Source organism: Hippocampus zosterae, chromosome 15 (assembly GCF_025434085.1).
Source record: "Hippocampus zosterae strain Florida chromosome 15, ASM2543408v3, whole genome shotgun sequence".
Taxonomy (NCBI): domain Eukaryota; kingdom Metazoa; phylum Chordata; class Actinopteri; order Syngnathiformes; family Syngnathidae; genus Hippocampus; species Hippocampus zosterae.
In genome coordinates this window covers 2228922-2252271 of record NC_067465.1, presented here as the reverse complement: position 1 = coordinate 2252271, position 23350 = coordinate 2228922, and the positions used below count along the sequence as shown (strand labels likewise).

General features: G+C 46.2%; 1 protein-coding gene across 2 annotated transcripts; it reads left to right on the top strand.

Annotated features, from left to right (window-relative positions):
- Positions 1 to 20144: 20144 nt before the first annotated feature.
- ticam1 (TIR domain containing adaptor molecule 1) lies at positions 20145 to 23239 on the top strand. 2 transcript variants are annotated; one of them, XM_052087218.1, is made up of 2 exons: positions 20145 to 20286; positions 20600 to 23239. In XM_052087218.1, the coding sequence occupies exons 1-2, from the start codon at positions 20279 to 20281 to the stop codon at positions 22407 to 22409; spliced, it is 1818 nt and encodes a 605-aa protein (XP_051943178.1). In that variant the 5' UTR covers positions 20145 to 20278; the 3' UTR covers positions 22410 to 23239. The 2 variants fall into 2 exon arrangements, with proteins under 2 accessions (XP_051943178.1, XP_051943179.1); XM_052087219.1 differs by lacking the exon at positions 20145 to 20286 and adding an exon at positions 20351 to 20446.
- The last annotated feature ends 111 nt before the right edge of the window (positions 23240 to 23350 follow it).

Sequence of the window (23350 nt, the reverse complement as noted above, 5' to 3'; positions counted from 1 at the left end):
GGGCAAATGTCAACCCACCGCGCCGACATGCTCTCCGCCCCACGGATGAGAAATGCATCGCGTTATCGCGGCTCTAATTCAGAAAGCCGTAAAGGAGAGACAATTGGCTCTTTGACTTTCTGCTTGTGCACACGCCATCCCTTTGTTAATATGACAAAGCAATACAATTAGCCTATAAGATGCTACATTTAGAGTAAATAAAACATGGCGGATGAAAGGTTTTCCTGACTGCTGCCAGACACCAACGCACAACGGCGAATTGTTGTCCTTTCTTAATCTAATGAGCAGAACGATGCAAAAAAAAAAAAAAATGTGACTACTAATTTTCAATGAACGTTGTTTAGAGCCATATCGCGTCCCTTTACGGCATACTTTCGCATGACTTTATCGAACGTGGCCGTTACGGGGTTTTTTATCCGCGGCAACGTCGGCTTTTAGCGTGAAACATCTTAACTTCCCCTTGAGACTTGGCGAAAAAGCTTCAAGGGCCGAACTTTGTGTCCAAATGTAGTCCAGCAGTAAAAGAGCGTCCCACTGTTCGCACGTCATCCACATCATTCAAAGGGGCTTTCGGGCAAGTGTGTTCCAATTTGAAATCTACGCTAAGCTCTACTGTGAAGAGTTTAAGAGAGATCTTGTCTTGGGAGTAGCGAAAGAGTCTCTTGCGGTCAGGCCCGATGAGCTTGTTTGTGGACACCACTTCATGGTCCCGTGGCTTTGGTGAAAGAGGAGGCGACTGCTGGGAAGGTCTAAAAAGCCGCTTTGGGCTCATGGTAGGTTGAAGGGCAAGTTTCTTATTTTGTTGCCTGTTGTGGGATCACCACTTGAAGGAATGATTCTCTCGATCTCTACACACACACACACACACACATACGCGCGCACTTAAATGCTAGATTGAAATGGCAGATAACTGCACCATATGGTGAGCAGGTGGGCCACTCCTGCCTCAGCCGAGCAAACCACCATGTAACTTCCTCGAGTAATACTCGCCTGTCAAGTGTGGCACCAGGAAACGTTCCTCTCTTCCCCAGGCGAGCGACAAAAGCGGTTCGGGAAGAAGTGGGTGGGAAGAGGCGTCAGCTGCTAGACAAAATGTAAAAAAAAAAAAGGGAAAAAAAGGCTCTTTTTGTTCCCAACAATAAACGATCTTAGGAGCGCTTCCGCAGCTGCAGCCAGACAGGCTTTCATTTGCAACTTCTCTTTTCCTCGACCGGGAGGAGATTTAAAATGGACGATAAAATTCAGGGGCATTAGAAATCGTCTATCCAAGCAAGAAATGGGGACACAAGCGAGAATTAGCGGAAAAGAAAACGCTCCTGGGACTGCGGGAGTGGAATCAAACGACGTGCAAGTCGGCACATCCTTTTTTACGTACGGTGGGAAATAATTCGGATTGCGGCACTGCATTGCTTCAAAGTTGTCCTCATTTTTAAAGCGACGCAAATAACGTTGCGTGAGTCAAACCTTCACGAAATGGCGATGTTACGAGATTTAAACACCCCTAAATTTTACGCAAGCGTGGATAGAGGTTAACGGTGTTGCCCGACCGATTTGTGATTGGCCCATCCGCTCTTATTTGCTTACAAATTTGCCTCTTTGGTGCCCTCCTGTGGCCCCTCGATGCCATGACACTACAATATGCTCAAGTGACAGGAGTGCCTTCTACGAGACAAGCCAACGGCATTTGACTTTCGCACTTCCGCCGCATTTCACATTTTCATTTGAAGTGTTCTGAGCACAAAGTGGTAAATATTCAGAGTATCTTTTCGGAAATCCCAAAAATGGACTTCCTGAGAGGGTGAGCCAGCGACAAGGGGGGTGGGAAGGAGGAGGTGCCCGTGGTTTGTCTCTGGGGTGGTCTGACGCAGGAGTGGGCGAGGTTTTAATGTAGCGGCATGTCCAGTATATACTGTACGTTTGCACTTAATGACTACCAGACCTCTGGGGGGGGGGGGGCCTCATACAGCCCCCTCCCCCCTTTTCCCTCTCAAAATGCCTACACATGCATACGCTTCACTTTAAAGGCGGGACGTTGACTAAATGCGTTGTGCTGCTGCTCCCAGGGAAAATAGAACACAAGCCACATTTTTCATAAAAGGCGACGGAAATATTCGAAGTATGTGCAGTAATTACAGTCTCCATTTTTCTTTTTTTCCATCTGCAGTTCTGGCTGCACACACTCACTGCACAAAGACGTACTCTAACCTGACCCGTCGTACAAAAACGACCAGAAAAAAACAAAAAACAAACCACAATCAAATTGATTTGACTGCTTAGCATGTCGAAAGTGTTCGATTCCAGCTCCGGCCTTCCTACGTGGAGTTTGCATGTTCTCCCAATGCCTGGGTGGCTTTTCTGCGGGTACTCCGGTACACAGTCCAAAAACATGCATGGCAGGTTGATTGAACACTCTAAATTGGTGTGATTGCGAGCGTGAAAGGTTGTTCGTCTCGAGGTGCCCTGCGATCGGCTGGCAAACGGTTCAGGGTGTCCCCCCCCCCCCCCCCCCCGCCTAGTGCTCGAAGACAGCTGGGATAGGCTCCAGCATGCCCGTGACCCTCGTGAGGATTAAGCGGATCAGAAAACGGATGGATGAATAGTTAATGGCTCAAAAACGCAAAGCCTAAATACGGAAGCGGGGTACAAATATACTGACAATCAGAACTTGCTTCCTCATTTTTTTTCTCTCTTTAGCGATCAGTCAGCAAAGTTCTGATTGTCGGATGTCTCTGAATGAGTGGTTCTTATGTATACATACCATTTAAATTTTTAAATCAACTGAACTGTATTTCCCAAATGGAGTGTACTAATTAAAAAAAAAAGTGTTCACCACAAACATCATTAAAAGTACCCGTACTACGGTTTGAGAATCACCGTTAAAAGACTGTCCTGAGTGATTCTCCTGTGGTGTAATGCGTGTTAAGCTTCTTCTATTTCCTCTTCTTGCCGTCTCTCACAGGTCAGTCTTGGCATTAGAGAGAGCTCGGGGAGAAGTTTTGCCAGCGCATTACTTACTATATAAGATGACGGTTAGCTTAACAACTTTTTTGGACTACTTGAATTACTCCATACTGCCTCTCAAAGGTCAGCCTTGGTACTACAATTGACATTGTGGGCAGTGTTGGTAATCTCCAGTACGCCACAAACTATAAGAGCAGCAGGTATACACATGACAATTTTCTCTCATCCTGTCTTACAATTTAAAAAAATAATCTGTCAGAGTGATAAAAAATGCTTAAGGAGATAAATGAACTTTACAAGAGGGCAAAAGTGCCAATAAAGAGGAATGGAAACGTTGTAACACAAGGTGCAGAGTGTGCTCAACAAGTGCGACGACGCAAACCAAAAACAAAGACGGCTGGCTGGTGCCTTGGGACTGATTGGCAGGGTTGGGGGGGTCACCGGGTGACCCACGACCTTTTTAACCCTGGAAGAATGTTGTCGTGCTGGTGCGCGTATTGTTCCTGCCTCCCCGAGGAGACTCGGCCATGCATCGGATGGATGTGAACATAGACTGCTCCTGAGAGCTTCTTCATGACCCCCCCCCCTCGGACCCCATAAAAAAAAGCAAATCTTTCTTCGCCATAATCCTTCCTTTTCTGCTCCTCACCCCAAAGATTTGGACTAAACAAAAGTTATCAACGAGTCTGCGAGTGGGATGTTGTTGGGCGTTCCGTGTGCACATGCATGCAGAAAGGTCGCTGACCTTTTTTTTTTTTTTTTTTTTTGAGGCTAAAAGTACTGTGAAACCTTCAGGCGCCACGATGTGTTGCCAGAGGAAGTCGGTGGTGCGAGAGGAAAGGTTGACAAAACGAGAGAGGCCGACAGACAATTACCGACCAGGTATGTCTGCCCATCTAGGCTTGGTCAGAGGAAATGGAAGAATTTATGATGTCATTAAAAAAAAAAAAAAAGTGCCAGCAGAGAGGTGCCGGAGAACAGGTTGTCTCTGGAGCTGGAGCCATAAAAAAAAGACTCCTGCGGTTTGCGCTCCCTCCCCCTGACCGCCACATGAGATGATAACAGTCTGCTGAGCGCCAGTAGCTCAGTGCAGAGTGCATCATTCAACCGGGAGCATGTGATAATGTCGGGCATGGATTGATGGAGGGGGGGGGACCTCTTAACACTCAAATCTTCTCTCATCTATGGCAGTGTAAACTACAATTATATTAAACCTTCGCTTCGCTTTCACAGATGCCCGCGCCCGAGTTCTGTAATTAAGATTCAGGCATTATCCAATGAGAAAAAAAAAGGCCAAGCGTTCAAAACGCATAAATTCGGGATCTGCGCCTTGATTCGGATCCAAGCCGAATGTGCCCCTATGCGTTATTACTCATCATATTCAACAAACTTATGTAGATTAAAATAGCGACTTTAATATTTTAGTTGGTACTCGTTAGTAGTCGTTACTTGAAGACATTCTGGTGTATATACTGTAGACGGCATCTTCTCAGAAATTTCCGCATTACTTCAGATTTTAACGGTCAATCTTACCCGAGATAAAGACTGGCATGAAAATATCATTTTATTAAAGCATTCCTAGCGGCCCCGTAGTCCAGTGGTTAGCACGTGGGCTTCACAGTGCAGAGGTACCGGGTTCGATTCCAGCTCCGGCCTCCCTGTGTGGAGTTTGCATGTTCTCCTGCGTGGGTTTTCTCCGGGTGCTCCGGTTTCCTCCCACATTCCAAAAATATGCATGGCAGGCTGATTGGACGCTCTAAATTGTCCCTAGGTGTGAGTGTGAGTGCGAATGGTTGTTCGTTTCTGTGTGCCCTGCGATTGGCTGGCAACCGATTCAGGGTGTCCCCCGCCTACTGCCCGGAGACAGCTGGGATAGGCTCCTGCACCCCCCGCGACCCTAGTGAGGATCAAGCGGCTCGGAAGATGAATGAATGAATGAATAAAGCATTCCTTACAAGTCACTGAGCGCTTACATTTTAATCGATGTGTTTTCAACATGTAGTGTACGAAGCTTCTGTAATCATATCGTTAGACTACCAGCGCAATTGGCCTAATTCATTTTTAACTTCATTTATTGTCACAATATCAGTCCCCCCCCCCCAAAAAAAAAGGAAATACCAATGACTGCCAAGACTCGGTGTTCAATTATAATGTGAAATTATTTTAAAATATATTTTCAAATGACACAATATCAGCGCGTTCGTTAACTTTTTGCCTTATTAAGTTCATATCATGAACATTTGCCATATGAATTTGCTGCGAAAGTGATGTCAACGACATCCGGTCCTCTTTGCGAGCACACACACACACGACTTCGGATACACGCCGGTGCACTTTCTCCTCTGAAAAGTTGTTTAAAAAAAAAAAGAGGGAAAGGTTATTTGCTCGACATCCTCGCTAAGGGGGTCTGCCATTGTAAAAAGGGCGTGGCCGCACAGCCCCTTTTCCTTTCATCCCTCTGTTGGAGGCATGCTGCCTTTGTCACCCCCAGGACTGAACAAGCAACCTCTGGGCTATGCTACACTGCTCAAATACCTGGGAACTACCATCGTCCACGGTGGGGGTGGGGGGGAGTAGGAGGAGGAGGAAGCGGGACCATAAGAGAAGATGTGGAAGGGGGTGGGGCCTAAGGTGTGAGTTTTACCCTCTGGTATGGCAAGACTGGACGGCTAGAAGGAATACAAGCTGCTATTACATCTCCAAGTTGGGAAGAAGGAACCAAGAGCACCTGGAACCAAACGACTATCACAACCAATGGATGTTTAGATTTTGTCCCACACCCCCCCCCCCCACCCCCACCACCATTTTTTTTTTGTCTGTCATCTGAGAAAAGTAAAAAGCACTTGGGAAAATGAGGATCCTGCAACCCACCCCCACCTCTTCACACACTTTCATGCCAACTCAGCAGTGCAGCGCCACTTCCTGTACATGAGGGAGACCGTATGGGGGGGGGCCAAGTGAGTTGAAGCGAACTGCAGCCAGCCTCCATGTTAAAGCTTTACGTTTCCAGTGCGCGCAGACGGACTTCTCTGTCACACCTCATAAAGCAGAGCTCAAGCAGCAGGCTTGTTTGAACCCGGAGGGCATGGGGCGCGAGGGGGGGGGGGTATGGCTGAGGGGCCGTCGGGGCTGGGGTTAGATAAGGCAAAATAAGGACCAAAAAAAAAAAAGGAAGAAAATATCGAGATGTCCAAGCTTCCACATTCCACGCAGAAAAAGTCAAACATTCCCGCGTTAAGTCTTTTTAATTGTGTCCTCGTTTCAAGTCTGCGTCTAATTGTCAGAAGGAGAACGAGGAGCCATCCGTTGATTTTCAAACGGTCCACAAAGAATGCTTGTCATTTCCTGGCGTTCCTCACTTCCATATGAACACCCCCCCCCCCCACGCCACGCCCCTCCTTTCCTTGAGGAACAATGGGAAAGATTCCAAAATTTCCACGGGGAAGTTTCTTGCGCCACCGCGTAATAATAAGCGAGCGTGTTGGGACGGGACCCGAGCGCGGACAGAGTTATGCCGCCGCGTCGTGATTAAAGCGGCCGCCGCGTCTCGTAAATGACCCGGGGAATGTCGGGGGGGTGGGGGGGGAGTTTTATTGGGCACGGACGAAGACCGAAAACCGAGAGCAGATGTTCCAAGTTGAACGGCTTTCGCGCACCTCCCGATCTCGGAGTCGCGGGGAAATGACACGCCGACGGCGTTAAGAGTTTCTTCACGAAGCAAAAAGCAGCAAAGCGCTTCAAATGTCAAACTACGTTGAGGCCCTTGAAAGCCACCCGGCTTGACCTTGGCAGACTTGAGCCTGTGGCTAGACAGAAGGTCGGAGGTCAGCCACTCATCTAGATGGGCAGTATGCCATGACGCCTAAGGCGGGGCACGCGGGTGTGTGTGTGGGGGGGGGGGCGGGTTCTCCATGACCTAACTTTTCCATTTACACAGGGAAGCACGAAACACACATATGGACACGAATTCCTATGAACTCGTTGACCGGCTGACATTTTACCTGTGAGGGCCCTTCGCGCCATCCAAGTTGTCGGTGCGAGCGGTGCCCCCGTTGGGGTCGCTGGGATGAAGTCTGGTGTGGGGGTGGGGGGGGGAGAAAGAAAAGAAAAATGAGTTTAAGGAGTGTTCTGCTGCTATATCATCATTCCGATGCCTTCTATCTCTCTTCAGGTCACATCTCGCTGAGCGGTGAAAGTTTGCAAGTGTGTGCGCACCTAGCGAGTGTTGGGGGGGGGGGGGGGGGGTTCATCAGGGTTCAGTCAAGGTTGCAAAGACATCCTGGCAACAATTTTATTGGTCTCAAACCGTTTTTCTTGTCGCAAAGAAATATTGAACGTGTTAAAAGTTTGACGGTGATGAGAAACTCTTAAAAATGTTTGGGAATGTTTGGTGAACGTCTGACCACCCCCCTCCCAAAAAAAAAAAAACATTCGCGGCCTGCGCACACTTGTAAATTTTAGCCGCTCAGTGAGACACGACCTTTCTGTTTGTTTTTTTTACAATCTACTTACTTACTGTATTGTCCTCACATCTGGGAAAGGAGAGCCATAGACCTTGATGCATTTTTCAGGCATTTATTGAATGTCAAGGAGAACACAAACGCATTCACGCGGGAGTTGCGGTTGATCTGAGCTAACATTTTCTAGTACTCGCACGCAGACATCGCATGCTACTCTATCATACCAAACCTCTGAAAGGCACATTCTCATTGTTTTTTTTTTTTTTTTTTTAATCGCTCTCTGGCTTTCCTTTCATTCCCTGTATGCATGCTCGCGGCAAAAAACAAAACAAACAAACAACCCCCCCCCCCACCCCCAACACCTTAGGGCTGATGCTCCCTGTGTACACTCTGACAATGACTGAAACACTGCCACCGAGTGTCATGGATGTGCAATTACTTGTGTGCCAATGAGTTCGCTTATATCAACAAGCGGCAAAATGATTTTTTACTCGCTATTTGGTGGCGGATTGGAAAAAGTTAATTTAGAACCCTGGATATAGTATTTTTGTTTATTATTTTTGTTTGCAAGTAATATCTCTCTCTCTTTCGCGATATATATATATATATGTGTGTATTGTATATACACATATGTGAGACCTCTTTATTGCAGATTTTAACCTACTGTGTGTGGGTCTGGAACAGGCAAGTGTACATCACTGCCAGCTGACTCTGAAATAATTCATTTAAGCTTTAGTGGGGGGGTGGGGGGGGGCGAAACACATTTTTCTTCCTTCTCATGCATGCGTTCAATAGTTGATTGCAGCAGGAAGCCGATCTGCTGAGACTCATGTGATGAGACTCCCTGATGAAAACGACATTAGGTTTTCGCGAGGCGCGGCGGCAGGAAAGTCGCGGAAACGACAGCGGCGGGCCTGCGCTTGGGAGCCTCTCAGCTGGATGAAACCGCTCACACGTGATAATGGGCTACACGGGAGTTAGCATCATTGCTGCGGCGGGAGGGGACGGGATACGCCAGCATCCACCCGTGAGCCCAAACTGTATTAAAACAGATGTGCGATAGGACATCCGCTGTGCTCCTGCGGGGGTCTTTTCCCCTGTCTATTTACGGTGAAGCCCCCCCCCCCCTCCCCCAAAAGTCAAACGCTATGAAGGCAGTACAAATTGTTCATCCATAATTTTCTTAAGTTCAAACGATTACCATGCTCAGTGAGCATGCCACAAAAAAATGTATGCAGTACACGCCGGCACTGTACGGTGCTGGCATAGATGGATCATTATTTGTCGTGAATAAATCATCAATTTTCGGACCAATTGAGTGAAACTTGAAGGTGGAATCGACAAATAATGGTCAGAGGTGGAACGGTGTGATGACAACCATCAAACGAGAACACGAACAACAACATTGTATTGTTCGTATCGTATGGAGACGCTAGAACAATCGATTAAAGCTACAAATACTAAAAAAACATCACATTTAGTTTTATAAAGTAGTCACTAATGTAAATGAGGGAGTCGTTGTACTTTACTTGAGTTATATTAAACGGCGGGTAACTAGTCTTTGGGCAAGTTATGACCCTTGTGAGTCAATACATGTTTATGAGGAGAGAACATAATAAATCACGACATTATTTCCAATATGAAAAATCGTTTTGAAATGAGAATTTGGAGGTCAACGGGTGTGTTGGACTTCGTAGTTTCCACTGTAATTAACCCAGTTGTGTCCCCCCACCCTGTGCCGACATACACACTCAAACTTAAAGAGAAGGATCTTTTTCTCCGTAAAAGCCAACACATTGCGTCGTTTCATTAAATCACGCTGTGTTCAATGCACTGTTTAATGCAATGCCGCACTTAGCGTGGAGACCTACTATATTCCAGATGGCAGCAGAATTTATGGACACTGCCTCATTAACCGTAGTGCATATTAGTGCTGAGAGACAAGGCCATAGAAAAAAAAAAGGGGGAAGCTGTGTTGCTGATGATGGCGAGTTAAGGAAAGAGTGGACGCCCTGTAAGAAAAATGCCAGTCCAACTATTTCAGATGCGCAAAACACAATTTTCACCCCCCTTGGACACTGCTGCATTATTGTAGGAAGCAATTCACCTCGTGGTTTATATTTGTGAACATTTTGAACATCGTCGTAGTATTCTTACAGCGTAGTAGCGAGACACGCCATGCGTCATGGCGTGGTCATAGACTGGGTGGTGGCTCTGAATGATCGTTGTCTGCTGTTCAGGTGTCTCGCTCTCTCTCTCTCTCTCTCTCTACGTGTGTGTGCGTATTGCGAGAGATTTTTTTTCCCCCGCTTCGCAGAGTGGGGTGCTGCTGTAATGTCGATACAATGACAGATGGTCCGCACAAAGCCGGCGCGCATTGTTCAAGCCGAAAAATAATAGCCTCCATTTATCAGCCGTTCGCGCACTTTGACACTCGAAGGGAAACACGGGAGTGAAAATTAATCAAAGTTACTACTCTTCGCGGGGGAAGAGAAAAAAAAACTTTACACGCCTGCATCTCTTCTTCAACATTCACCACGCGTGGACGCTTCTCCGGAAGCATCCGAGAAGTTGCAGCGTGGCTTATTAAAATGTCCGAAATTTTTCACACGGTCACGCGGTACCTCTTACTATACATATTATTTTTACATACCTGCTGATTGTTCTAAACGACTACAACTAATAATCATAATAACAACAACAATAATAATTATTATTATTATTAATCCTACACTCACGCGACACATTCCACTATTTGGCCTCATTTTCCATATTCCACAACGGTCACGTGCACATACTCACGCCGATCGTCCAATCGAGCACAATTTCCTCCACGTTCCACGAGCGACTATTGTCACCCTTGTCCGCCCGTGAGCAACTTCCACACCGAATGAGCGCCGGGGCTCGAAATCCACGCATGACGTCTACTTCGTCGGCTCAACAAAAAAAAAAAAAAAGGGGGAGGGCGTCCGGTTCTCACACGGATCATCAGAAGTAACGCGATTGGCTGGCGCCGACATAGCTTGACAAAACGCGCGCTTCCCATTGGATGGCTGAGCTCACGGGGGGCGGGGTCATCTCCTGTATTATTCAGGAGAAATGCGGGTGGGGAGAGAAGGAGGACACTCGGTTAGCGTGCTCGTGTACGTGCAGACAATGGCCTGCCTCTCATACACATTCACGCAAATAGAATCATCACACACAGCACAGTTGTTCTTTCATGTGTAAATCCAATCTATGCGTTTTTATTTCTGCCAACACACGTCATAAAAACTACAAAAAACAATGTGAAAATTTCAAATCAAAATGCCCTTTTAAAAATGTGATGGACCCCCCCCCCCCTTCTCTACGCGTATATAAATAAATCACAAGAGCCGTACATAAAGCATTAAAAATATAAAGTGTGTGTGGCTGTTATGATGCTTGAATTGTCCTCACAGGAATAAGAGAGGAAATGGTGCATGATAATTCTCTCTTCAGATCCTCTGCTGAGAGAAAAGCTCTGAGCTTTTTTTTTTTTTCCATGCTCCTCTTTTGCACTTCAGTGCTGAAGCTGTATGTGTGTATGCAGTCCTAGGCCTGTCCATTTAAGGAGAAAATCCCCCCCCCACGTTTGTAATGCTGTGAATTAACAGCTCCATCTATCCACGGATGAGGGGTGATTACAGTTCTGTCACCTTTAACCTTCAGGCCTCGTGAAGCAGCACAAAGTGGCTACGTGTGAGGAGATGTCCCATCTTTTCTGACACGTCGCCATGGTGATGGAACCCCGTCTATGCAAACATCACCTGCGTTTAAACCTTTGGGGCAAAGCAAGCACGTGGAAGCTGACCTCAATGAGTGCAATGAGGCCTTCTTTGGGGGAGAAGAGATGCGAAAAAGGTTGCCGAGTGTCTCAACAAAAAGGGCGTATCATTGGAGGATTGTGTGGAGTTGACAGACAATTTGCATAACGGGTGGGAATGATGCGCTCAGATCTAAGGCAACTAGATTTTTTTTTTTTTCCCACAGCGGTCTATTTTCAAACATCCAAAGGAGAGGAAAAGCCTTTCAAGCTCTTTTTCGCTCCATATTCTTATTTTAGTCACAGTCTCAATAAAAAGAACCAAGTTGTGCACAAAGTCCACGTTTGGTCAAACTCGATTTACGGGTTGCATCCAGTCATAATTTGTGACGTCGGCACACTTCACTAGACATTATTTCATACAATATCGCAGGAGTATGTATTTGTGTTTCGCCCCCCCCCCCACCCCGCTAAGCTAATTTGCTTCACACCAGCTATTAGCTGCAGCTGGCTAGCGAGCGCGGCTAAACCAGGGCACGACAAATCCTCTAAGTCACTAATCCTCGCCTTCGTGATGGCGAGTAAGGTACACTTCTGTCGAGTTATGTTATGACTCAAGAAGGACCAAGACAAGCTAATCATACACACCCATAGAGCAAAGAGAGAGAGCAAGAGAAGAGAAAGAATCCATGCTAACTGCTAAGTGAATGTGAAATGCATTGGGGAAGGCCAGAATTAATACTTAAAAGCCCTGTAAAGGGACCAACAAAAAAAAGATATCGTAAATTTGATGCAGCTAAGAGAAGAATAGAATAAAACCAATCATCAAGTATATACAGGAGATTAAAAAAAAAAGGAACGTTGCCTCCACCTGCAAGACAACTGGCACTGACTTTCACCTGTCAATCAAAAACATTTGTTTCTCCAATATGTGCTGAAGTGTCACTTGAAGGCCGTCTGCCGTAGTATTTAATAAGGAGTGAACTCTTCCCAGACTCAACATCGAGCGAGGCGCTAATGTCGCGGATGACAGTGCGCGCGCTACTTCTTTCTTTGCTCTTCTCAGACGACAGCGCAAGGACGTTTGATTTGGATATGCTTTGACTGGTGCTTTAAAAGGTTGGAGTCCGTCGGTTGTGCTATGTTTGACAAGGAGCGAGGTGTGATGCCGAAGGCTATTCCGTTAGCTTCTTTGGGCTAGCCATTACCGCTTAGCCGCCGCCAGCTGGCCATATGCCATACGCTTGTCACTTGTCATCAGACAGTGTTATACGTGTATATGTAAACACATTACATTGGTGCTTGGTTTTATTTTCCCTCTACTCACAAGACACATTTTCTGTTTGCAAAGGACTTTTGTAGTTGCACGAATGCATGTCTAATTCGCAAATAACATGACCTCTTCGGTTTAAGCGAAGCACACATCAATTTTTAACATCTCAACGACCGTTTTTTTTTGTTTGTTTTTTTTAACAAATGTGAGCGACCACACACACACACACACACACACACACACGTGAGGGGAAAAAAAATCAGCAAGCGTGTGCTTACTGCTCTTATAGTATAAGAAAACCTTTATTGGTCTCACAATGGAGAAATTCCCAATTCACAGCAGCAAAGTTATGAAAGTAAGAAGTAGAACAACAAAATATAGGAGCTGCTGGAAAGTCAGCCACTCCCGCGGCGCCATTTTGAAGTCAAAATAACAAAAAAAAACACAAGACAACACATAGGACACAGACAGTAGTATGTGGTGTACTCGGCATGACAACAAAGTAAGCCACACACATACAGACAAATATGCCACCTGCACACTGAGCGACAAAGTTCCAAAAGACTGAGGTGGACCATAGTGAAAAAAAAAAAAAAAATAGAACGGTGGACGACTCTTAGGAGCGACTGAGTACCGATTACTAACTGGCTGCCCCTGAAAAATTGCCACGTTGTGAATTGATTTTTCTCCATATATGATGCACCACACTTTGCTATTTATTCATTCATTCATTCATCCTCCGAGCCGCTTGATCCTCATTAGGGTCGCGGGGGGTGCTGGAGCCTATCCCAGCTGTATTCGGGCAGTAGGTGGGGGACACCCTGAATTGGTTGCCAGCCAATCGCAGGGCACACAGAAACGAACAACCACACACACTCACACTCACACCTAGGGACAATTTAGAGCGTTCAATCAGCCTGCCACGCATGTTTTTGGAATGTGGGAAGAGACCGGAGCACCCGGAGAAAACCCACGCCGGCCCGGGGAGAACATGCAAACTCCACACAGGGAGGCCGGAGCTGGAATCGAACCCGGTGCCTCTGCACTGTGAAGCCGACATGCTAACACCTGGACTACCGGGCCGCCACTTTGCTATTTATTTATTTATTTATTTAATTGAACAACAAAAAGACGTTTTTTTTTTTTTTTTTTTTTACCAAATGTGAGCGACCACACACACACACACACACACACACACACACGTATTGAATCACAGCAATACTTTGTTGTCGACCTTTGGCTACTCTTGAAAGAGAGTTCCCAAACTATGCTTGGTGGGCAGCAGGCTATCTGACAACAGGACTTTTGCTAAATTTGATCGGAGGGTGGTGGTGGGGGGGGGGGGGGCGGGGGGGGCAAAATATTCACTTTTCGGCCTGATTATTGAGTTGTGTGCAATGCGTTCCCGAGTAAAGTCCGAGCTTGTGTAACTATCGGCCTTCTTTCTCTTCACTAGGCTTCCCGACAATATGAAAGTCACGTCGTGCCGCTAATGTAGCTCCCTCAGTCAAAGGCATCTGATTTTCCTCTTTTTTGTTTCCATTCTGTGCCCATTCAATCAGTGTACCGGTCGCCCAGGAGACGAACGGGTCAGTCAATCAAGGATAATTGTAAGTGCCATCATTTCATCATCGCTACCTATTTCCCAGTGGCTCATTAGAATGTGATAAAGGTTTTTTTTTCGTCCCCATCCAAAACAAATACCTGTATGTGATTTCTCCGAATTACTAGGGGTGACTTTAGATATGGCACAGTGACTGAATTTCTAATGAAATCGTGCTAATAAAATCATAATATTGAGTCAAACAGAAATACAGGTGCACCAGTTCATGAGTGAATTATATTTTGGGCAAAAGGCCATGTGCATGTTTGACACTGGACGAAGTAATATGTACTCTCAAGAACAATTACATGCTACGGTGTGTGTGCCCGACTCAATCTGAAAAGAAATGTCCGACACGCCACTTCCTGACCAACTTATTAAGTGTTGGTTTAAACACGCTGTGCCTAAGAAGACTGACATCTCCAGCTGAGCCAGTAATGAGCTGTCAGACACGCTGTCATCCGCGCTAGAAGGCGCAAGAAGCTATTCAAAATTTATGCAAATTATCGGTGGGGGAAAAAAAAAATGGTTTCAAGAAATAGCTCCGTATATATATTTTGGGGAAATCCTCATAAGAGTTATGATTTGTTGATGAATACTACTTAACCGCTGACAGAAAGTGCAGCACATTGGTATTGCAGCCAAGAAAGTTTATTACTGACTCCAAGATGATGGTTTGCAGCTTTTGTAAGAATATGTTTACACGGGAATAGTAGAAAGTAGGGCGGCCCGGTAGTCCAGTGGTTAGCACGTCGGCTTCACAGTGCAGAGGTACCGGGTTCGATTCCAGCTCCGCCCTCCCTGTGTGGAGTTTGCATGTTCTCCCCGGGCCTGCGTGGGTTTTCTCCGGGTGCTCCGGTTTCCTCCCACATTCCAAAAACATGCGTGGCAGGCTGATTGGACGCTCTAAATTGTCCCTAGGTGTGAGTGTGAGTGCGAATGGTTGTTCGTTTCTGTGTGCCCTGCGATTGGCTGGCAACCGATTCAGGGTGTCCCCCGCCTACTGCCCGAAGACAGCTGGGATAGGCTCCAGCACCCCCCGCGACCCTAGTGAGGATCAAGCGGCTTGGAAGATGAATGAAAGGATGAATAGTAGAAAGTAAAAAAAAAAAAAACACACCCAAAAAAAAGTCAGTAATCGTCATGCGTGTCCAGTTTATATGACCTCGCCGGAGGAAAAATAGGCAACTCATTTTTGGACTAGCCATTAGGCTGTAACTAAACAGTCTCTTTGCATGCAAGTTTTTTAAATTTCTTTATGAAATTGCATACGTCATTATTCTCTTTGTCCTGTTTATTGCTTATTAAGGGCTTAACATTTTTTTTCCCTTGACACCCATTGACATGAATATGAGTGTGAGCGCGGTTGGTTGCTGAAACATATGTCCCTTGTCATTTTCACTTATTTTGACTAACTTCATAATGTAAACTGAGATATGAACACGAGTAAGGCAGAATGGTTTCCAATTTCTTGTGCCGTCATCCACGGACGCGAATAAACGTGGTTTTATGTTTACTTGATGGTCCAGAAAATCATCATATTATTGTAAATTTGCCCATTCACCTAATTGCAAAGCGCAGTGTGAGCCCCTTATCGACAGCGCGGTTACCCCATTCGCCAACGCCCCACCGCCACTAGTCCCACATCCAAGTCTGCCACCTCGCCAACCTCCCGTCGGGTTCTCATTTTCGCTGGATGCCAGAAGCAAATGTTGTATCTCAATTAATCACTGAAATTCTAATGGAACCGCTTCCCTTCAGGACGAGGCCCAGCGCAGAGGGGGCCGCAGCCAATGCCGTCGGTGAAGCCGCTTTGATTACTTGAATACGCTCTCAGCTTTTGGAGTCGCCGCAGATGTCTGCTAATTGTGGTGATTATGGTGAACGGAAGGGGGTAGGAATATGCAATGAATTTCACATTGCTTTCATGCCTGACATCCTTTTGGTCATAAGCATCTGCTATACAACCGGAGCATCCTCGGTGTTTGGAGATGGACAAAAGTGACAAAGGAAACGGGCACGGGATTCTGGATGGGCATCCTTTTGAAATGCCAAGGGCAGCCTGATTGCCCCCATTCATTTTTGCAGTTTTATTCATAGAAGACTGGACTCCTGACTTCTCTTTTGTACAACTGGATGGACATCTTCATAACCTCAATAGCTTATTCGTTCTTTGGCCGGAATTACAAAGCAAATCTGTGACTTGGTGTGTGAGGAATTTACAAATTTTGAAAGTGCTCTTTAAATACTGTTGACTTGACTTGACTTGACCTTAATGCTAGCAATAATGCAAAACACTGTAGACGGGCTAACAAAAAACATCAGTGTTGCGGTGTTATACGCAAAGGATATTTGAACACAAACGGTGGTGCAGAACGAGTAGATAAATCTAAAAAAAAAAAAAACAACCTCAAGCGTATATTCTTTGGCCTCTGCAAAGAACGACTATCACTGAGGCTTACTGAGCAATTGATATCCATATGTCTGTGTCGAGAAGGAGCGGCACAATGTCAATTGAATGAATTGAAGCCAAAAAAATATATATATACATAACGCATTTAATTGACGAGTGCTGCAACTAATGATTACTCTACCTGTACTGTAACGTATGTAATACATTCATTCATTCATCTTCCGAGCCGCTTGATCCTCACTAGGGTGGCGGGGGGTGCTGGACCCTATCCCAGCTGTCTCCGGGCAGTAGGCGGGGGACACCCTGAATCGGTCGCCAGCCAATCGCAGGGCACACAGAAACGAACAACCATTCGCACTCACTCACACACCTAGGGACAATTTAGAGTGTTCAATCAGCCTGCCACGCATGTTTTTGGAATGTGGGAGGAAACCGGAGCACCCGGAGAAAACCCACGCCAGCCCGGGGAGAACATGCAAACTCCACACAGGGAGGCCGGAGCTGGAATCGAACCCGGTACCTCTGCACTGTGAAGCCCACGTGCTAACCACTGGACTACCGGGCCGCCCTGTATGTAATACATAAAGTATCGAATGTAATAAAATAAAAAAGACACTTGTGTCGAATGCTGTTGAAATCTTTTAAACAAGACAATTCTCCCATGCAACGTCTTTCCTACACATGTTCGGAATTACGTCACACTGGGACATGCTACGCAGGATGCTGAAGTGGAACAAATCGTACGTTCAGTCATACATTTAGCATATTAATTGAGTTGCGTATCGCATCGTCCGTGCGCTCGGATCGCGAGTGCAACGCGGCTGATTTATGGTGGATGTGCTTTTGCAAGGCAAGACTTGGCGAAATCCCCCTGGGGCAAGTGCTCTTCCTGTCAGCCTGATCAAAGCCCGTCTCTTGATAAGAGCATAAACTGCTCCGTGCCCCATCGCCGTCAATGTCCGTGCATGCGTGCGAATTTGTGTGTGCGCGCGTGTGTATCCCCTACCCCCCCCCCCCCCCCCCCATCACCGGCGGCTGTATTATGCATTGTTGTTGGCGTGCCCTACATGCTCACCCAAGCATAGTCCAGTGTGGTACAGTACACACGTCTTCCTCTCCCCCCCCCGCCGCGCAACCGTGACGTGTCCGCGGGCCCGCTTCATTTACCTTTTGCTCCTGAATTAATGCTAGTTAACTGTCACATTAGCTCAGATCCGCCGGCCCTCGTTGTCAACAACATCAAAACTAAACCTCGCTTGTGTTTGCTTTGATTCGCAGCGCACGCATGAATTGACTTGGACTGCGTGCACGGAGGCGTCCTCAAGTCGCATTCACCCATACGTAACCTTTTATCTGAGCAAGACGCAGCGTCGCGTAAAAAATGTTCAAGCTATTCGCCGCGTTATGTTTTCTCAACTGAACGGGATTACAACAAAAAAAAAAGTGAAATGTTAAAGTGTTTTGGAGAAACTTTTTCCACCGTGTCAGTTGAAGGGCAGGTGTTTTTGTCCGTCTTTCAATGAATGAGTGCATGTGTTTGCATGTGTTCACATGTACATGCGTATAGAGCATATTTATTTGCCCGCTGGAAGCCGGGTGTGTTAAATTCTCTTAGCGTGTGTGACGAATGCGGCGGCTGGGAAAAGAGAGCAGCGCGTTTCATGGCCTCTTATGGCCTCTCACAAAAGTGAATTCTAAAGAGGCGATCGATCTGTTTGGATATGAATTCATCTCGAGTTCGGCAAATACTCCAGATATTATATATCGAGTTGACATTACATCAACGCAATCTTTTCAAATTCTCCTCGTGAATAGCTATGAGGCTGAATTAGAGGAGAAAGATGGAGCAAGTGCATGAGCTAGATTAAAAAAAAAAAAAGGGAGAGTCGCCCCCATTCCTGTGTCTTTCATCCTAATCCATGGTCTCTGTCCAAGAAAGGGCCTCCTTTTCACTTGTCTGCCCCAAAGCCTCTTATACGTGACCCCTCTGTCCCCCCCACCCCTCCCCCTCCCACAGGCTTTCTCCCACGGCCAGCAACCATGCACACAAACATCACATCTGTGCATTTTATGTACTAGCAAGGGTATATTGAAACCCATAAAAAGAGACGGTAAGAATTAGACTGGATTATATTCTTTTGTTTCCGCCTCCCGATCAATTTATCTACTCACTGCAAAATGTATCTCTGCAAATGAGGTCTACATATTCTCATATTTGCGCATTTTCACCAGTTTTCGGCAATTATTATTATTGTTATTGTTGTTCAATATACGGTATTTAAAAAGAGCTCTCCGAATTCACCTCACAGGGTCCTTAAAGTTTGGTAGTTTTGAGTTCAACTATATTTTTACTTCATTTCAGGATATAGTGAAAAAACGTCCCATAATTCACCGCGATAGTTTGTGCGCTCTCATTATTGACATAAATATGCGTTGTTAGGACAGTTTGTCTCATGCGTGCTTCATGATTATTATTTTTTTTTTCCTAACAGCGACCATTTCAGTCCTCCAAGGACCATTCAAAATTCATGAAAAAAGGTTTTGCATCTCATTTGTATCCACGGCCTCATGTGAAAATTTGTGGGTTCAATTTCATGAGGTTTTTAACGCAGCTCCTCTGAGCTTTGTTTTTTACGAGTTGCATGATGTTCTCGGGTTGCCAGAACTAAATCGTCCATTGTGAAATATTGTAATGTTAACCGAAACGACCGCTGGTTCGGTTGACTAAATTTTAGTATATTTCACGACAAGGCTTCTTTTGAATTGGATGATTTAACATTCGGATGGGGCGGCTGAGCACCACACATGAAGGAAGAGCTGCCAAAGATGGGAAAATCATTGTCCCGCTTTCAAAATAAAACACACAAAAAAAATTTTTTAAACCAAGTGAAGGTCAGAATGTATTCCTCACCACCCTCCGAGGAAAATGACTGTGCTCAATGTTATACTTTGCAAAACTGACAAGAGGTTTTGCTCGGAGGTGAACCCGAATGCACTTGCCAGGGTGACTGACTCACGCAGCTGCTGGGGGAGAGCCAGCCTCTCATTAAAAACCACTGACCTCAATAAAGACGGACGTTTGGCACGCTCTTATGCAACTAGCGAAGATGATCCTGAGCTTGCCGATACACATACACCGATATACAGGAGGTGCGTGCCTATAGAAGCTCATATCCTATACGGCCTGTCGAGTTGGCGCGCCGGTTCCGTCAAGCCGCGCCTCCAGAGTCATGCGCTTTATAGCTCAACTGAATAGCGGCACTGTATTCCAAGAACATATATATAGCACCTCCACAATTTGCTGTATTTATGGGAGGCCTGGAAACCGCCGCTCCTATAGAATTACTGTAAAGTCTCAGAAGTGGTCACACGGCAAACATATCAGTCTGCAGCCAGAACACAGAGGCTCTCTGTCTGCGCAGTACCGAGGGACCTGATGTTGGTTTGCACTCTGCCCAGAGTGTCCCCACCCCTGGTAAATACAGGGTTGGAGGTTTCCTCCACGGATAAAAATACACTCGCCTCTCAGCCGAGAGGGGAGAAAGAGGCAGAATTCCTCCGCTGAGCCTATTGTACGCAAAGGAGCAAAAGGGGGCAGCCATGTTTGCAAAAGTTGTGAGTTGGGAGAGGAGAACACGTTTAGAAAAGGTACAGTAAGCAGACAAATGCATCACACTCCAGTACTTCCTGGATTGGTCTTTTGTCCATCGCGATGTGCCATACCTCTTCATTTATGACATCATAAGACTGAGGAAGATATGACGCTAACCACCAGTGCGGCTACATGTACAGGTTAGCAATCGAACTCTTCGATTGCCAACAAGAATCAACAAGTTACGGTGCAGAAAAAAGGGGAAACCGAGCCAAGTTAAGGAAAATCTGGGGGACTTCCTGATTTGAGCTGAAGGCACAGGCTAAAGTCTTTTCTCGTTGCTCCAAGAACGCCACGACGGTGGGTAGATAACAGGGAGTTGTCTGATTTATGACTTGTTCAAAGCTTAGCAAAACAAATAATTCAGTCTTGTAAAGTTTTCCAATCTTTACGGTAGGACGGAGCCAGATTTTTTCTTTATTTTTTTAATACAGTATGTCTTCTTTCTTGAAGGGAAAAGCTGCATTTTGGAAACCGTGCACCACACTCAAGGCCTAACACGGAAGCTCATCATGTTGGACGATTGCATTTTCTCCAGTTAAATATGGAGACAAACGACTCATACGGCAAACTCAAAATGAGTCAGGAGGAACAATGCGAAGGGACCGGCCTGAAGGATGTCTACGACATACTAACCAGAGTCCCACCGGAGCAAGTGCTTAGCCTCACATTCCAGCTCGGCGAGTCTCCTGAAGATCATATCATAGATGCTTTGTGTCTGATTATTCTACGTAAGGAGGAAAAAGCCCTGGACAAACTCCATACACTGGTGGACAGTGAACTCGCCAAGCTTCTGGCGGAACTATGGACTAAGAGCGGGTGTCAATTAGAAGGATTTGCGGAGCGTTGCGGTCAATCTCTGGATTTGACGGGAGAATCTTTGGCAGCGCTGGCTCGCATTTTCAAAATTCTGTCCGAGCACGGAATGTGTGATCAACTTTTAAGGAATCTGGCATACAAGAGGGCCCTCAGCGGCGGCGGCGGTGGCAGTCAAAATCATGAGGAATTGTTGTATGATCAACTCAAGGAGGAAGCCAAAGATGTGTGTGGGCCTCAGCTAGCGGTGTGGATGCGTTCCCCCGGAAATCTCAAGTCGGGTTCTTACGATACCCCCGACAGCCAAGTCGAAGGCATTACAACACTGGTTCGAAGTCTTCCCAGCACGCTGCAGTCAAGCTGCTCTGAGCTATCGTATCCCACACATCTGGAGATCAGCCTGCCTCCAACGATCCCGTACCAGGGAGACACGCTAACCCCGGAAGCATCCGGAAGCCACGAACAAAGCCCGATTGACAGGCAAGACGACAGTCATTCCCCGGAGCGATCTCACCTTGTGGAATCGCAGCCGACGTCAAGTGAAGCTCCCGGACCGGAACGGTCAAAGACGGATGCGGCGTCCGGAACAGAGCGCGGAAAGCATCGGGACGGGGGGTTCGACGTGATACGACCTTGTCCCCGAAGCGTCACGCCAACTACAGGATCGAAACCTTCGCCGCCATTTTGGACAAACCACGTCCCCCCAAGACGAACGGTCTCCGCAGGGGCCCATTTCAGTCAATGTGGAGAAGAAGAGGATGAGGTCACGTTTTATTCCTTTGTCATCCTTCATGCTCCGGAAGATGGTGAGCTAGCTGAAAGCATGAAGGAAAAACTGGAGAGCATTATCAGTAGTAAGGGCGCGACCTTCTCTGATGACTTTGCCGTACCTGGTAAGAGCACCTTAAGGTGCATCGAGGACGCCATCAACAACTCGGCTTTTACTATTCTGCTGCTCACCCAGAACTTCAACACGCGCATGTTGGAGGTGAAGACCAACTCGGCCCTGATCAACTCCATTAATAAGCAACACAAATACAACACCGTTATACCTTTGCTACCTAAGGACAACCCCATGCCCAGGCACCGCATGCCTATCGTGCTGCAGACCATCGTTTCGCTGGAGGAGAACAAAAGCTTTGAGAGCAAAATCAAAAAGGCTTTATCGCCGGCAAAAATTAATCGGCAGAGAAGCATTTGGTCGGAAGAGCAGAGCACAACACATCAAAGGCGACCGCCCCGAGGGTGTGATGCGGCACACGTGCGGGAAAATCGCAACTTCCTGGGCTCGGTGGACTTTTCCAGCGTGCCATCGGCTTTGCTGCAGCATCCTAACATTCATATTGAAAATGCGAGCTATGTTATGATCGGCAACGACTCTCAAATGACTGTGGATTACTGTGGCGTGAAAGAGAGCGATCGCAATGTTAGAGAAGGCAAGAAATAAATGGATGGCACAATATGGGTTAAAAAAAAACAAAACAAAAAAAACACAACATCTGAAACAAGATATCTATTTTTCGTGACACTAAAAGGTTTTAAAAGCTCCTGGGTATGATTATTGCATTTCTAGCTGTTTATACACTCAAAAAAAAAATCTAAAACTGTCTCGGAATTGCAGTCAAATGAATAGTCACTACATGGAGGGGACTGGATGAATGTTTAGCCGAAGACTGCCATCTAGTGGCAAAATTGTGATTCACAGTACTGTCTTGTGATCACCCCTGACTTGTGATTGAGACCAACATTTCTGGCAGTGGGTAATTTACTTCTTTTTTGAAATCCTTGAAAGTCTTGAGATTTCATCGTACCTGCTGCCAGGCGCAATGTCACAAAGCAGCCCAAGAACATAAAAGACCCTTCTTCATGTTTCTTGGAATGTTTCATTTTTGCAGCGGTACCAACAATCTTTGCAATGTACATTTTTCAATTCTATTGCGCTGCACAGGTGGAAGCTTTTCCCCTCTAGTGTTCTTGTTTGTCATCACCGCGTTGTCTGAGAGTCGGTCACCACCCAGTCCGTGTTCTAATGTGAACTGAAACTGAATGATGACTGAAAAGCATTGGAGTTTACCCATCAAGTGTGTCTTTTTTATTTGTAATCTCAAAATTCCCTTGTGTGCCTCCATGGGAGTTTGTGAGCACATAGACCACACACAAAAAGTTTGGCAATGGGGTGAAATTTCAGAATGAACATAAAAGGAACGATGACCTTAACAGGTGAACTTAATTTTGACCTTGTCTCAGCTTTCGAATACACATGTCCATACATAAAAATGTTTTGGTGCTTTATTCACAGCTTGTTGTTCCCTAACAAGGATCTGAATGTGTATTAAAAAGTTGAGAGAAGGTCAGATTCTGTTTACGTGAAATTTCGCCCGAAAGCCA